The sequence below is a fragment of the Telmatherina bonti genome (assembly GCF_933228915.1).
Source record: "Telmatherina bonti genome assembly, chromosome: 19".
NCBI classification, from domain to species: Eukaryota; Metazoa; Chordata; class Actinopteri; order Atheriniformes; family Telmatherinidae; genus Telmatherina; species Telmatherina bonti.
The window spans coordinates 12,375,131-12,390,824 of NC_136617.1; the positions used below are offsets into that span (position 1 = coordinate 12,375,131).

A 15,694-nucleotide genomic window follows, 5' to 3' on the forward strand; every position below is an offset into this window, starting at 1 on the left:
TCTGGTTCAAATTGAGTGATTTTCTGCTTTACAGTAGCCTTTAGAATTTTTAAACAACCTGGCACCTAAAGGGTAAAGGGCGGCTTTCTTCACTTCTTTACCATATGTAAAGTACTATCTGCTGTACCCTTAAACAATACCATATTGTACTTGACTAATATTAGAACTAACAAGTGTTTCTCATGCCAGGACAACCAGAGGCAACCAGCATCCGAGCATCCACCAGTACAACTCCAGTGTCCACTGTGACAAAGACAGGTAGGACTTTTACAGCAGCCTTGAAAGTAACAGCAGCTGAGGAAAAAAACGTAGTATGTGGACATTTATAGTGATTTTTTTTTTTTAAACCAAATTTGCCTTAGTTGCTAAATTTTCTCTGCAAACATGTCAAGTTTAGTGGATTTCTGAAGACAATGTCATTAAGTTTATTTTGCAAAAACCCTCACATACATTGTTCATCATATTTATTAACTTTAATAGGAATTTTCTTCTCCATCTTCAAGCTATGGTGAAATTAAGAAGAAAAAAATGCTTATCGCACATGGACTGGATCACACATTTAAAATAATTGAGCTTAATTTCATTAAGCTGTGTAGATGTGTCAGAAAGTTAAGGAAAAAGGAGGAAAAATATCCTTTTACATTATGATCATTCTGAATTTGTGTCTATCTTGATGTTTCTTTTCTGTTTATCAGATGTGGATGAAAAAAAGAATGAGACAAAGAAAAGACCTGAAAATGGTTGGTCCACTGCTACACATCCACAAACACCCATGTTAATACATAAGGAACATCCGGAGTGTTTGTTTATCAGGTGTTTTCTCTGTGATTGCTCTCAGCTCTGCTGCTGATCGCTGTTGTCGGCTTGGGGTTGATGATCATCTTAATGGCAGTAGTTTGTGCTTCACTCACAAGCATGAAGTGCAAGAGGAAGAGGAAATACAAACACACAGGTAAAATTACAGCAATTTTTTAAAATTCATATTATTTTAATATTAACATGAGATCATGAGAGAAATTGCAGTGGAGGCTGCTGTAAAGTTTTCTTTATAAAAAACATGAAAATTATATTGTCAAAATGTCCACAATAGTGACTTTAACTTTGAATAGACTTAGAAATAGTCACATTCACAGAAAAATCTGTATTTTCTCCTTAAACTGATGAAAAGTTGATATTTTCAACATAATTAGACATTTACTCCTCCCATTTATTTTTATTTATTTCAGTTACGTGTTGCCACATCAGTAAAGAAAAACATTAATACTGTTGTTAAAACTATAAAACAGTAATAGATTTTGTCCACCAGAAAGACAGAAAATACCCTTTGACTTCTGAGTAACTGATACAGAAAATGAAAAATACTGAAGATTATGTGCTTGTATTTAGAAGACACGATAGCTGTTAAGTCTGTTTCTATACAGCAGTAAGGCATGTTAAACCCTCTCAGCTTTCATTATCAACTATTTGCTGCTTTCTCTGCAGCAGCACAGAGACATGAAGACACAGAGCTGCAGCTGTGGAGGACGTCCAGCACACAAAATGGTAACACTGCTAGGAAAGCATTCCTCAGATCTGTTTCTTTAAAGAAACCTTACTATATGTTGTCTGTTTGCAGAGTGTGAGATGAGTGCGAGTCCACACCTGGAGGAGGAAACAATCCACTACGCCTCTTTGGGCCGACAAAACTGGAGGGAGCGACCCAACCGGTCTCCACCTGATCAGAGTCTTCACAGTGTTGTTTATTCCTCTGTCATCACTGGAACTGCAGCCAGAAACATGGTCTGCTGAATCTATTGAACTTTTCCTGAAGTTCTCTGCATTAACATTGTCTTTGAACTGGACTAAGCGGTTAAGGAAATGGATAGATTGATGGGGAGAAAAAAATCTATCTTATGCAATCTGTACACTGATAATAAACACAATATTAAATTGCATTTTTTTTTTCTCTTTGATCATTTGGGACTGAGGAAACTTTTGGCTCGAGTTTTGCAAAAGGAAGCGCGTTCATTCTTGCTGAAAACTTTAGATGCACAACGACTGTGGTTGCTGTCTGAATCTCTTCCTCATTATGCTTCACACATTTTCAGTAGGACATCTTATGGATTGCAGGCAGGCGAGACAAGCAAACACTCTTTCTCTGAGGCCTTGCTGTTGTATTACATTAAGAGTTAAGTTAGGCATTGTCCTGCAAGGGCTTTTGCACGTTTCTCTTATAACCTGGATGGTTTAGTTTTTAGCAAAGAAAAGTAAGACTGTCCTTTTAATGGTCTACATAGAAACATGTGAAGAGTAATAATTATATTTATGCAGTTAAATCAATGATGGTTCCACAATCTCATTATATTTCCTGGTTGCCTCCTTTTGGAGGAAACCCTGTGGCAGACCCACAGATCACTAAATGGATGATATCTCCTTTCTGGCATCAGGAAGAGCTGGAAAGTGTTGTTAGGGAGAGAGCTGTTTGGCTTTCCCTCTTCGCCCAGTTAAATCTGCAAAAACAACCTCGGACAAAGAGGGAAAATAAATATTTTTCCCCAAAGCTAACTGCTTTTAAATCTTTATTTTGAAAAATAAAATAAAAAAAATCTAATTCCAGTGTTGTCAAAAGCAGTTTAAAGGGGAGAAAGTGAACAGGATTGTACAGGTGATTAAAAACGTTAAATTTCTTTACATAAACATTATTTACAGTGCACATAACTTCTGCTATTGCATGAATTAGTTTCATCCATCATCAGAGCATCATATGTCTACACATTCATCTAAGTTCTGGCAACAGTTCATTACATTTACATTCATAATCTCTATTTTCTTTCTCTGCAACAACCTGAAACTCCTGACGTTACCAGCCACAAAAGATTATAATAAATCAGAAAATTATACTTGGTAGTATAACCAGAAAATCCTTTTTTTTTGTGTGTGTTTGTGTGTGTTGAACTGATTGGCATTTCTGAGCTATACAAACCGGTAAATCTACATTGTCATTTTATTTTGTTTATTCATAGTCAGACCACATACACCAGGGTTTCTCATCCTGGTCCTCGAGGACCAGAGTGCTGCAGGCTTTCCAAGTTTCCCCGCTGCAACACACCTGATTCAGGTCAATGTGTATTTAGACGACTTGTGCAGAGCTTGTCTGAGTCGGGTGTGTTGCAGCGGGGACACTTGGAAAACCTGCAGGACACCGACCCTCGAGGATCAGGATGGAGGATCCCTGTATATCTGTACAAAGAGTTACAGATGTTCAACTTTCAGGTGAAATTTGTGGAAAAACATAAACAGTTCATCCTACGGCAATGGTGTAGGACTGTCAAATGTTTAAGCAGTGATAAAGTGGTTCTTCATTTCAAACCATTTGTTGAAAAAAAATTGTGGAGGGGTACACCACATCATAAAATGTCAACAATGGTTATTGTGGAAATTAGGTACATTTTGACAATAAAAACAGCCAAAAATCCCTAACCTTTGTGTTTTTTGCATATTACACTGATTAGATCTTAATGAATTATATAATAATAATAATAATAATAATAATAATAATAATAATAATAATAATAATAATAATAATAATAATAATAATAATAATAATAATAATAATAATCAAGTCTTGTTGTGTTTTGGGTCTTATTGTATTTCTTGTGGAAGCTTCATGTTGTCACAGAGAGTAGAGAAAACGTCTATCAATGTTTCTAGCAGCAGGACAGAACATGTAAGAAACACAGATCAGCAAAAGCAAAACATTTAGTTACATTCTGGCTGCCGTTTATAAAGACCATCCAGGAAATCACAGACATGCTTTATAAGTCTGTTTAGATTGACAAGAAATGTTGAACATGAACTGATGACAATTCTGTATCTGTTCCACCAAGTCTTTTTTTTCTGTCTGTTAAAGTGTATTTACGTCTTTTAGCATATACATTCAAAGTGACCTGTTATTTGTGGTGTGTGGATATCAACAGTATTTACATGTGTTTATACGTGAAAAAGTTTTAGGTGAAACTGAAACACCTTTTACTTAGCTTAAAATGCAATGTGTGAAATTATTCTATTCTATTCTATTCTATTCTATTCTATTCGGTCCTACAGTCATTTAGCGGATGCTTTTATCCAAAACAACTTACATACACACTCATAGCCCAATAGGCACACATCGGGGGCCAACTAAGGGTTCAGAGTCTTGTCCAAGGACACTTCGGCACATAGGGGAAGCCTGGAATCAAACTCCCAACTTTCCAGTTATAAGCTCTTCCTCCTGAGCAACAGCCACCAATTACTTGTTGTTGCTTTAAAATGAATACATTTTTTTGTTGACCAAAGTTACTTTTAAAATCTAATTTTTTACTCTATTTAGATCTGTTTTTTGCAAATAAACTACGCAGATTCATTAATTTAATCATGTTATGAATAAGAATCACTATGTCTTATGGAAATATTATGAATAAAAACTATTTGTTTCAAATTTCCAAATAAAAATTCTTTTTTTTTTTTTTTTTTTGTTTGTTTGTTTGTGTCTTGTCCAGCATTTAAGCAAGCAGACTGATGTTCTGGATGCTGTGTTCTGCTGAGCAAATTTATTTTGCCAAGGGGAACTTTTATAGATGTAATGATCCCCTTGTATTTCTTGATTCTTATTTTATTTTCCTATTTGTTTTGGATAATAGTTTGTATTACAGAGTTTATGCTGCTGGACCTGACCGGAAAGGGTAGAAAAGGAGCAGAAAGAGAACAGAAAAGAGAACACAGAAAACAAAGGAAAGAGAGAAATAAAAATTGTTCTAAAAAGTCAGTAAAACTGACTGCAAAACTATTTTACTGCCTGAATTGCTCAACAACAAAAGCTTATCTGTGGTCATGCATTTCAATGAAGTTTTTGCGAGCGGCAACCGTGGAGTATGTGACAGGTTCTTCTGCCAGTCCAGTTCGTCCCCTGACAGGTGGACGGAGCTTGTCTGGATGCCTCAGACTGGAATATTGCAAAGACTCTTCCTGCAGAGACAGTAATCAGATTAAACTATAGGTTAACATTACTTCAAAATTCCTGCCAAGTCTTATCATGCAAACATGAAAACTTGTTTGATGTTTGTGCTTATTATTGCCAAAGGACAAACGATAGAATATAAATAGATTAAACAATATGTAGTTATTATGAAAACAGTGTTAATGAAATGAAATCTAAATGGTAAATCAGCTAATTGACTAAATCTGATCTCTACTTAAACTTCTGTTTGTAATAAATAAATTATCTTCTTAAATGCACATTCAGCACACAACATGGCTATTTTCAACACTATAAAATCAAATAACATTTATTAAAATATTTATTTGATCACTTTTGAATGTCAAGAAACTAAACTATAATTATCATATGGAATGAATAATACAAACCACTTTAAATATTGTAACTTAACTTTAACTTTTTATTTTTATTATCACAGGATAATGAAGAGGGTTACTATTGGATAGCAGGTGATCCCGTAGTAATGAAGAGGCTTTATCAACTCCAAAATTATAAAATATCATTCAAATGTAACTAAGCTCACAGACAATGCTGAATTAATATAGTTTAGGAAAAGTCATTATGTTGTTTTCCTGTCGTCATTGTAGAAGAGTTGCAATATTTCAATCAGAAAAGGAACGAAATTTTGGGAATTATGGCACATTTTCTGGATGACCTACTCATTCATTTAGTTGCGTTTTCATTCCACTGAAGCAAAATCCTTACAAGTTGTACCTTAACGTAAAGCTAACTAATAAGACTTTCTAGTGATGTATAATAATGATATTATTGAAATGAAAAAAATAAGTGAACAACCGCACATTTCCTTACTTTTGTTAATAACTTATAAGATCAGAATATTACTCAAAAGACATTAGCTCTTAAACAGCTGGACTAATTTTATGTTTCAGAGAAGTAATTCAGATTTAAGCGCTTTTTGAAGAGCAAATGTTTCTACTACTTTTACTACTAAGAATAAGAATAATAGTAGTAGCTCATCAGTATGTTACATGGAAATCTACTGACCTCTGCAGTTCTCAAGCTGGCCTTCCATCCTACTGGCTTACATCTACAAACAGCTGGTTTACCTGAAGACAAAGCAGAGGGAGAACAATAAACATGAAACTTGGTCTGGGTAAAATTTACCTTGAAAAAGCAATGTGAAGGATCAGCTGTGTGAGAGATCATGCATATACATTTAGCAAGATATATACTGTGTACATATATTTTTTTTTTTTATTGTTCTCTTTCTCTCTCTCAGAGTAGGGCGGGGTGGCTGTTAATCTCTCAAGAGACCGAGCTTTAGAGATGGACAGCCACTGCCCTACCCTGGGGAGATGGGAGGGATGATGGAGGAATTTTATCATTTTGTGTGTGTATATATATATATATATATATATATATATATATATATATATATATATATATATATATATATATATATATATATATATATATATATATATATATGTATATATATATATATATATATATATAAGATAGAGAGATGATCATTAAAATGGCCAAACTAACTTTTAAAAGTATTTAAAAAAAAATCAATCCCGCTCACTTCGGCTTCCGTACCAGCTGATGCTCCTGGCAGCGACTTCTCTGACAGCTGATACCTTCATGGGGTTGCTTAACTGAGTTGTCTGAGCTTTTTCATGCAGGCTGAGTTTTAATTGAGGGAACGTGATTAAACGTGTTTTTTCGGGGAAGTTGGACTGAAAAAAAATCCGCTGAGTCCGTACACACACACACACACCCAGCTGATAAAACCGACTTGCAGAAACTAAGTGAGAACGAAAGTGAAACGGTTTGGTTTGACTTTCTTCTCGGGGCGACTCCGCGTCCTGGTCTTCGTCTCCAGTTTGTCCTGAAGAAAAAAACCTCCTAAAACAACCGAGAAGACAGAGAAACTGCTGTCCCACATCTCTCCGAGGGAGAAGATCGTTTTTTCCCACCGTCTTGCCTTCAACTACCTCTTCCAACACCATGCCGGACCCGAACCTGTGCCTCGAGGCCTTGTCTGCTCTTTCCGGCTGCCGGGTCGAGTCGACCAGCGGAGCCTCCCAGTTGGTTCCGCAGGACATCGTCAACGTTGTGGCCCTCAGGGAGTTTTACAAGCAGGAGGGCTTTAAAGAGCTGGAATACCCGAGTTTAGGTACTTTATCTCTCCAAGACGTGGACTCCATGGAAATGTACAGCTCTCCCTTGGCACTGGCTGCGCCCGAGCAAAGCCTCACAACCTCGGTGAAAATCAATGTCGAGGAGTTCTTCCATTCTCAGTATGACTATGACTTCACCAACATAAAGGTGAGTGACAATGAAGCCCTTCTTATCTGCTTTTAAGGGGTTAAATGTGACAGGTGTCATGCAACAGGCCAGACAAAACGTCTAAAGGCAAAATGCAGGATACTGGTACAGTTGAAGTTTAATGATAAAGCATTTTAATCACTGATTTAAGGGTATTTTGGCTCTTTGTAGTCTATAGATAGAAAATAATAAGAATGGAAATACAGTAATAAATGTGTGTGAGTGGAAAAACATGAGCAACTGATTGAAAATGATGAAAAAAAAGGGCACAGCTGAGTGAAATCATGAAAGTTTTAATAGACAGGAGGTGCTGTTTTCATGGGGACGGGACAAAAGTCCATGGTTTAAGGTTTGACTTTTAACCCTTTGCTTGTTTCCAGGATGGTGACAAGAAGTTCCTGCGTGGTAATGAGCAGTACGTTCGTCCGTGCGGATGGAATCGTGTTGCCCTGCGCGTCACAAACAAGTACGATGGAGGGGACCGCTGGCTAGGGACCGGGAAGGACGCCTGGCCTGTCTCTTACCAGGGACACAACATGGACGGTGCCCAAGGCATCATCCTCACCCGGGATGGAAACCCAGACGACGAGCCAAACTTTCTGGAAGCCGGTGCCGCCTCTCTGATCGCCGAGAAGACTAGGGGCAAGGGTGTCTACTCTACTCCAGACGTCAAGCTGGCGGAGAAGTACTGCAAGACGTTCAAGTCCAAAGTGGACGGGAAGACGTACAAAGTGGTTCTTCAGAACCGCATCAACCCTGACAAAAGGAATGAGTGCCAGAGAGAGAATGTTTGGGTGGTTTACATCCCTGAAGACAGCAACGACATCCAGAGGAGGGCCATCGTTCAGGAGTCCATTCGCCCGTACGGACTGCTGCTGAAGCAGGTGTGAGCCGAGCTCCCACAATGTTGAAACGTCTTCAGGAAACGAGCTGAAACACTGCCCTCATAGGTGGGATCAAACCAGTGGCTGTAAAAGCTGAATTTACAGCGAAGCCTTTGATTTTTTTTTTTTTTTTAAATCAGACACAAAACTGCCTCATCATCTATCACTGACTTAAACTTGGACGTTGCAGGAAAGGATCAGTAGCAACTGCGACTTGTAGTCTGGGAACTTTGGGAATCTGGTAAACAACAGCATCACTGACCTATCAGTCAAGCACTTGACTTGCATCGAAACTTATCAGTGGAAAGAGAAAGCGAGGAAATCCCTGATGAGACTCTCTGTGTTTAAGGGTTGCTTTATGCTGCCATCTGGTGGTGTCTGGTGGTATTTTCCTTCTCACTGGATCTTTTACAGCAGTGTTTTTCAACTTTATTCAAGCCAAGGTACACTTTTTTCACTCACAAAATCACAGGGCACACGACGAACCAACAATGTTTTTTTTTTGTTTTAAAAAAAAAAGGCCTATATAAATAATATAAAGTCCATCTTGTCAAAGTGTCTTGAAATCACAGGCCTGGATCTGTTTGGAATGACACAGAGCGACTTTTTAGATAAATTCTGTGAAATTGGATAATTTTTAATGGCACACCTGATGATTTCTCATGGCACACCAGTGTACCACGACACAGTGGTTGAAAAACACTGTTTTACAGTGTGGAAATGGTGTGATTGCAATATCCTAATTTCTTTTGCTTTATTGCACATAACTGAGCTGACTTTGCAAACAAGTAGAGGCTGAACCTAAAGTGTTTGTAAAATTTCCAGAGTGCCATATTTCAGTTTATTAAGCATGGATTTAGTTTTTTTTCTATGAATTATAAATGTTGCTGTGAGGTATGATGACATTTTCTGATGTTTTTCACAGCACTTCTGCTCACTTTGTTTTTCTTTTCTATCCAACTTTTAGTGATGTTTATGAATTGTCTGGTTGAAATCCATGATTTATGTTATTTTGTCCATACGGGGGAAAAAATACAATCTTCTTTTAAGAAATAGTTTGCACTTCAGGAATTATAACTGCATCTCACTGTTTTTCTTGCATGTCCAATGCTCTGTGAACAAGTATGAATGGAAATAAACTGCATGAAAAGATTCTGATGTGAGAAAAACGTTTCATTATTTATGTCTATGTTGTGACGTTGTCATCTATCTCATCTTTTTGTGTTTGTACATCAAGATTAAGCACGCATAGAAGCTGTTGGCGAACAGAGTTCATTGTTTTGCCTTGTACTCCTTTCGTTTCACTGGAAAGCTGGCATCATTGCTGGTAAAACTTGTTTTTCGTACATAATGAATCTTAGGAGGAGGAAAGTGAAAGAGGCCTTCATATTTAGTCTTAGCATTCTTATTCTGGACTTTAAAGTAGATCAAATAATTTTCAACTGAGTTTAAGAGTGAGCATGTTTCATTTTAGGTGAAATACTGCAGAAAACGAAACTCTAGTTATTGCAACTTACAACATGTTTAGCTACGCATCAAACAAAAAGGTCAGAAATGGAGCTTATCCAAAAGTATCGGGACCATCTGAATCACATATATCTGCTATCATGGAGCTAAAACTATGCAATCCGTTGTCTAAATTTCATAATGGTGATCAGTTTTTGGTGAGTGAGCCCAGTTCCTGCAGGTACCAATAGATGGCAACATAATTGTGTAAACAAAGAAATGATGTTATGGCATCAAGTCACAGGAGTTAAGCATTTACTCAGATCCATAACATCATCTCAGAATAAAATTATACTGCCAGAACTTCTGCTATTTATGTCAAATATTAAAATACCATTAGGTGCTATTTTTATATGCATTCAATGATAAACACATAAATATAACAAGCTTCAGAGGTTGCACTGCAGCATTCGACTGTCATGCAGCTGCAGTAAAATACAACGTGACACCTACCTGAGCGCAGGCAGATCCCAACCACGATGATCAAACACAGAGCAAGTACACCTGGAAGGAGACAGATTCCCAGATTCCAACATGGCAGACCCATTCTGTTTCCAGCAGGCGCCTCCTCACCTCCTGGGAAACAAGAGAAAAGCAGGAATACGACTGATGACAAGCCATTTAATCACCATTTATAATTCTTTACAATGTTGCATTAGAAAACTTCACTTTCCCCCAAAGATTGCAAAAAGCTACAGCGCTGGAATGACAAAGTTTTACTCTTCATTTTTAGTTTCCAGTAAACTTTGGAGGCGACTGATGCAAATGGAAGTGATGATTTTGGGATCATTTTCCTTATTTGTTCCATATTCCAAAAGCTTTAACCTCTTGGTGTGACAGTTCTACAATGTTTTGAGTGCATAAGAGATGCGGTTATTTCAGAGTAACCAGCAGTTACCTAACCTGATGACTTTATTAAATAGATAAAAAGATTTAGGTCTTGATAAAAAAATTCTGCATTAGTGAAAATAGCCAACTTTGATGCTTAGACCAGGGGTGGGCAACTGCAAGTGTGGGGAGTTTTCTTTCTGCAACACATCCTGATTCTTGTCAGATTTAATTAGCAGACTGATGCAGAGCTTGAGGTGAAACTCTGAACATGTTTGCTAGTTACCCACTGATATGAGTCAAGTGTGTTGCAGCTCTGAACACTTGCAGGACTGCAGCCCCTGAACACCGGAGTTGTCCACCCCTAGCTTAGACTAAATTTGATGCAACACAGCATCTGACAAGTCATTAAAGTGGAACTATTATGCGCATTTCAGGCTAATTTATTTTTATTTATGAGACCAGAAGGGCTGGGATTGATCGAGTTATTGTCACAAACCACTTTATTTACTTCAGACCGACCCTCTCCGTAGGCTGTCAGATCAGCCTGCGGGCAAAACGAGTGGATTGAGACTCTTCCGCATTAAGCTCCGCCTCCCGCCACCGCGCTACATCGGGAGCGTGCACCGCACCTGCTTTCGCCGTCATTGTAACATCTCATAAACAGAAGGATTAGGCTAATATGAACTCAATAAAAAAAAAAAAAAATACAATGTCAACACATAGCGTACAGCCCTACATGTTGGAACCTGAATCAGACCCTGAAAACGAAGTGGAAAACAGCAACCCACAGCAACGAATGCAGCAGGATGTCTCTCTTTGGTAAACTCACCAGCCATCGTTGGAAATAACTTTATCCCACGTTTTCCACCCGCCTGATGTATTTGTACATGCCCTTGTTAACCAGTAGAAGGTAACCAATCACCGAACTTTATCCCCCGGGACGTCACAAGGATTTCAAAGTAGAAAAAACTCTCTAAAACGACGCGGTTTTCGTTGCCATGGAAACCGAACGGAGAGCGTGCTGGAACTCAAACTCAAACTCAAACATGCGTTTAGGTGATAAAAAAAAAAAACAGTGCCGTTCACATGTCTGATGAGGATTACACTGTAACACTGTAGAAAGCTCAGAAAACTCCAAATCCCATAATAGCACCCCTTTAACAAAGAAGAACAGACTTTTCAATCCAAATAAATGTTTTAAAAATATCATCATTGCGGAAGAAGTATAGAATATAAAAAGACTCCTGGGTTATTGTTGAAAAATTGCTGGTATTTTGCATCACAATTGCAATTTTATGATTTATTCTCTGTCAGTAGAAGTTAATTTAGTTAATTTGTAATAACATGTTTCTATGAAAAAGCACTTGCTTCTTTTCCCCCCTTTTTATTAAAATCAAAATTCTCATTACGTGCAGACACTACAACACATTTGTTTTAATAACAGCACCCTTCACAGAGTCAGCAAACAAAGCTTATAATATCAGGTTTGGTGACCAGTTGTGCTAGTTACACTAGTTACAGTTACTAGCTACTTATGTCAGTTACTTTGTTGATTAGTAACACCAAAAAGTAAAGTGTTACTGTTTTTAGTTACTTTTTGAAAAGAACTTCCTTAAAAATGCTCCTATTGTTATCCTGATAACTTACTTAGTACTTAGTACGAAATATAATACAAACGGCAACACAAATTAATTCTTCAACACTAATTTATTTCAGTCAGAGGATTTGGATAAATATATTTTTTAAAAAGTACCCAAATTCCTGGAACTGATGATATTAATAAGCTACTTCACAGGAAAGGAAACCAAACAAGCAGATTTGGCAACACTGCTCGTGTCATGCTGCATCACGGCCGTAAACAGCAAGAAGAGCACAGTTGCTGGCCACAGACCCACCGTAGGGTAACGCTGAGTCACTCTAATAATGCATTAGAGTATAAATTACTGACAAAACTAACGGCATTACCACCCTACACTGATGGCAAGCAGGCCTACAAGATAACACGGGATAGTGATCATGAGGTTTAACAGCGACTATGTTGCATGGCACTTGTAACTTTCAGTTTGAGGTCATGTCAGATGTGTCACAGCAGCAAAAGTCACAGAATCTATGAAGTAGATACCTAAAGTGAGAATAATTAATTTGCCTTCATAAAACTAAACCAGCTTAAAAAAAAATCTGAAATTAGAGGCAATAGCTTGCTGCCATATATATATATATATATATATATATATATATATATATATATATACATATATATAAATAAATGGGTGTTAGGGAGTGGTTTCTTTTACGGTGACTGTAAGTCATCTTGCTAAAGACATTTGGTAAACAAGAGCAGACTACTGTTACGCCTTAAGCCAAAACTAGCAGGACTTTTCAAATAACCCTAAAAAAAATTTCTTTATTCTTTTAGGTAATGCAGCGCAGATGATATAATCTAAAACTCTTGATAGTCAGGAGTTTCTGGGGCTAAAGAGCCGACGGCCTGAGAAACTAACTTAGTCTGGTATCAACAAGAGGAATTTAACAGACAACAAGTGTAGAAGATGTGGTAGAAAGGCTGATCCTTACATTTACATCACACCACTGGGCAGCTTTAAGATTTTCTATTATGAAAAATCAATCTTTAACTTATTTAAATTAGTTCTTAAAAATCTGTATTTATAAAACGTAAATAAGTGTGTGATAGTAAGTAACTTTAACTATTTATATATGAAGATTTGTACACCTAGACTAGTGTGAAAGTTGCACAAGATGTTTCAGATGCCTACGGAAAGTCAAACACACACCTATCTTTAGGTGTGTGTGTGTTTTTCAAACACAACCAGGTAACAAACCTTCTAAAATGAATAAAACATACACAAACCAACAAAAAAAGCTATATTTCTAATATTTTAATTTTGCAAAGTCTAATCTTCTGATGCGATAATCATTGCTATCTAAGATTTAGCTTTGAATAAAAACTTAAGCTGATGTGAACACAAGAGATTAATACTTACCATTCACTTGCAGGCGAACTCCTGCATTAACATGCACAGTGTCTGCCAACCGCCCAGCACAGAAATACAGCCCAGCATCCTTCTCCTCTACTGCCAGGATCTCCAGACTAACCAGGCCTTTACGCATGTCTCCTGACCAGCGGAAGTGTTTAATGTCTGCAGTGTGAAAGGAGACTGAGTCCCCCCCTGGGAATTTACTGCTTTTTATTGTGAGCAGAGGCAGCAGCTGGTCTGCACACAGCTGGTACCAGGTGATCTCTGTGCTGGTCGTTATGTTGCAGATCAGAGACACATTCTGACCTGTCTGGACCACCAGGGCAGAGCGGAGAACAGGCGAGGATGATGACAGGTGACATCCTGTAGCACCTGCGAAGTATGGACATGAAATTTTAATGCTTATCACATACCTGATATTTATAGTAAATATGTTGAGATATACCTAAGAAATCAACAAAAGACTGATTAAACATATGAAAAAGTTGTTTATGGTTTTTTTTTTTTTTTTTTTTATTTTATCATAGATATTAATTTTATTGCTCCGTCTCATTTTTTTTTTTTAATTTTTTTTGCAGTTCCTCATTTTTAACTTTTTAGAATAACATTTTAATAAACATGCACATTTATTTTTTTTAGAGAAAATGCTAAAAACACATTTCATATGCAAACCAGGGACTGCACATTTGATCTCATTAAACTCATCTCCAGATTTCCACTCGTCTCATCTGATTTTTTGTTCATCCTCTTTCCTTTGCTTCAGCTTCTTTGCAGGAGTTCCACCATGCAGGTCTGATCCAACCTCCTTGAACAGATCATGTTCACCCACACAGCACTGAAATGACTTATGTTCTCAGACGGTGTGAAGTTCTTTCGTGATTATTTGTTTATTTCTGAGCTGGTAGTTCTAATGAATCTCTCCTACAGAAAAAACACTTAATTTTCAAAATAAAAGGATATTTTTAATTCTTTAAAAAGCAAACCAGGTAACCCTAAAATTCTCACCTTTAAAATATATAAATAAAAAAACATTTTGCAAAAAGGTATAGAAAAGTGTTCCCTAACCAGCTACATTTGGAGTGTATTCTTGAATTTTTCTTATGAAAGGAAACAGAAAGTTGACTGTCAAACAAATGAAGACTGACACTTATTCTTGGAACCATCCTGCAACTAAAGCTGCAAGTTTTACATGCAGTGTGAGATGCAAACAAAAGTTGTGGGATCAAACTGACCCTGGGATACATGTCCCAGTCCAGACAAGCAGTGGCGTATCCAGTCAACTTTTAATGGGATGGCCAAGATAAGACATAAGGCAGTGCAAGGTTGCCAATCAATCATATTGAATTGTAAATGTAATGGGATTATTGGGTATCTGGAAACCTTGTGCAAATATCCAATGTCAAAAACCCAAAAGCCTGTTTGCGGATTTTAATGAATATAAGGCATGATCGATGTTCGACCCTGTTTCTTTCCAGTCAGAGTTTACATTTAGTTTAATGTAAGATCTCACAAAAACCACAAGATCAAGATCTAACAAAAAACACAAGATCCAAGATAAGTCAGATCAAGATCAATACAAACGCACCACAGCACATCACAAGAACACATGAATTGCAACTAAATAATGTAAATAAGTAACTTACAAAGAAAAGAAAGGATCCAGAGAAAAACTGCCATGTTTCCAATAATCTGCGGGGTGAGATGGAAGAACTGAAGGCAAGTTGTCAAGTGACTGAGTAATTCATGAGGGGACAGATTTTAGTGGGAGGAAATGAGTGGGGTTGTGGGTTATTCACTTTAACAGGACGGTCAGACACGAACGCGTCTCGAGGCAGAAAACGGAAGACTGAAGATTTTCCTGTGAAGCGGAGTTCCACGCACAAACATTCATATTCCTAACACCTCCTCTGCAGAGGTGGCTTCACCTATAAACGAAACTAAACCATCCAAAACAGCTCAAGTTTCGTTTCTGTGCTGATTTGTCAGCGTTTGAATAGCGCGTGTGACCGGAAATCATTTCAAAATAAGCGTATAGAAAAATCTTATCTTTAATGAGACCAATTGGTGTTTATTGTACATTTTTGGCAAGCCTGATGAGTCACCTTTACTCAGGGCAGGATTAAAAGTGTACAGGCCCCTGGGCCCAGAGTGTTCCAGGGCCCCCCTTC

The 15,694-nt window shown here is 37.4% G+C and overlaps 2 protein-coding genes across 2 annotated transcripts; one reads left to right on the forward strand and one right to left on the reverse strand.

Annotated features, from left to right (window-relative positions):
- Positions 1-4,836: 4,836 nt before the first annotated feature.
- Positions 4,837-14,864, reverse strand: LOC306770445 (uncharacterized protein; the record flags this gene model as incomplete). The annotated part of the gene is made up of 5 exons (XM_079259300.1): positions 4,837-4,983; positions 6,020-6,081; positions 10,153-10,275; positions 13,533-13,898; positions 14,759-14,864. The coding sequence occupies 5 exons, from the start codon at positions 14,862-14,864 to the stop codon at positions 4,837-4,839; spliced, it is 804 nt and encodes a 267-aa protein (XP_079115426.1).
- On the forward strand, positions 6,654-9,276 carry LOC306770154 (uncharacterized protein). Its single transcript, XM_079258977.1, has 2 exons — positions 6,654-7,309; positions 7,690-9,276. The coding sequence occupies exons 1-2, from the start codon at positions 6,989-6,991 to the stop codon at positions 8,197-8,199; spliced, it is 831 nt and encodes a 276-aa protein (XP_079115103.1). The 5' UTR covers positions 6,654-6,988; the 3' UTR covers positions 8,200-9,276.
- Positions 14,865-15,694: the final 830 nt, after the last annotated feature.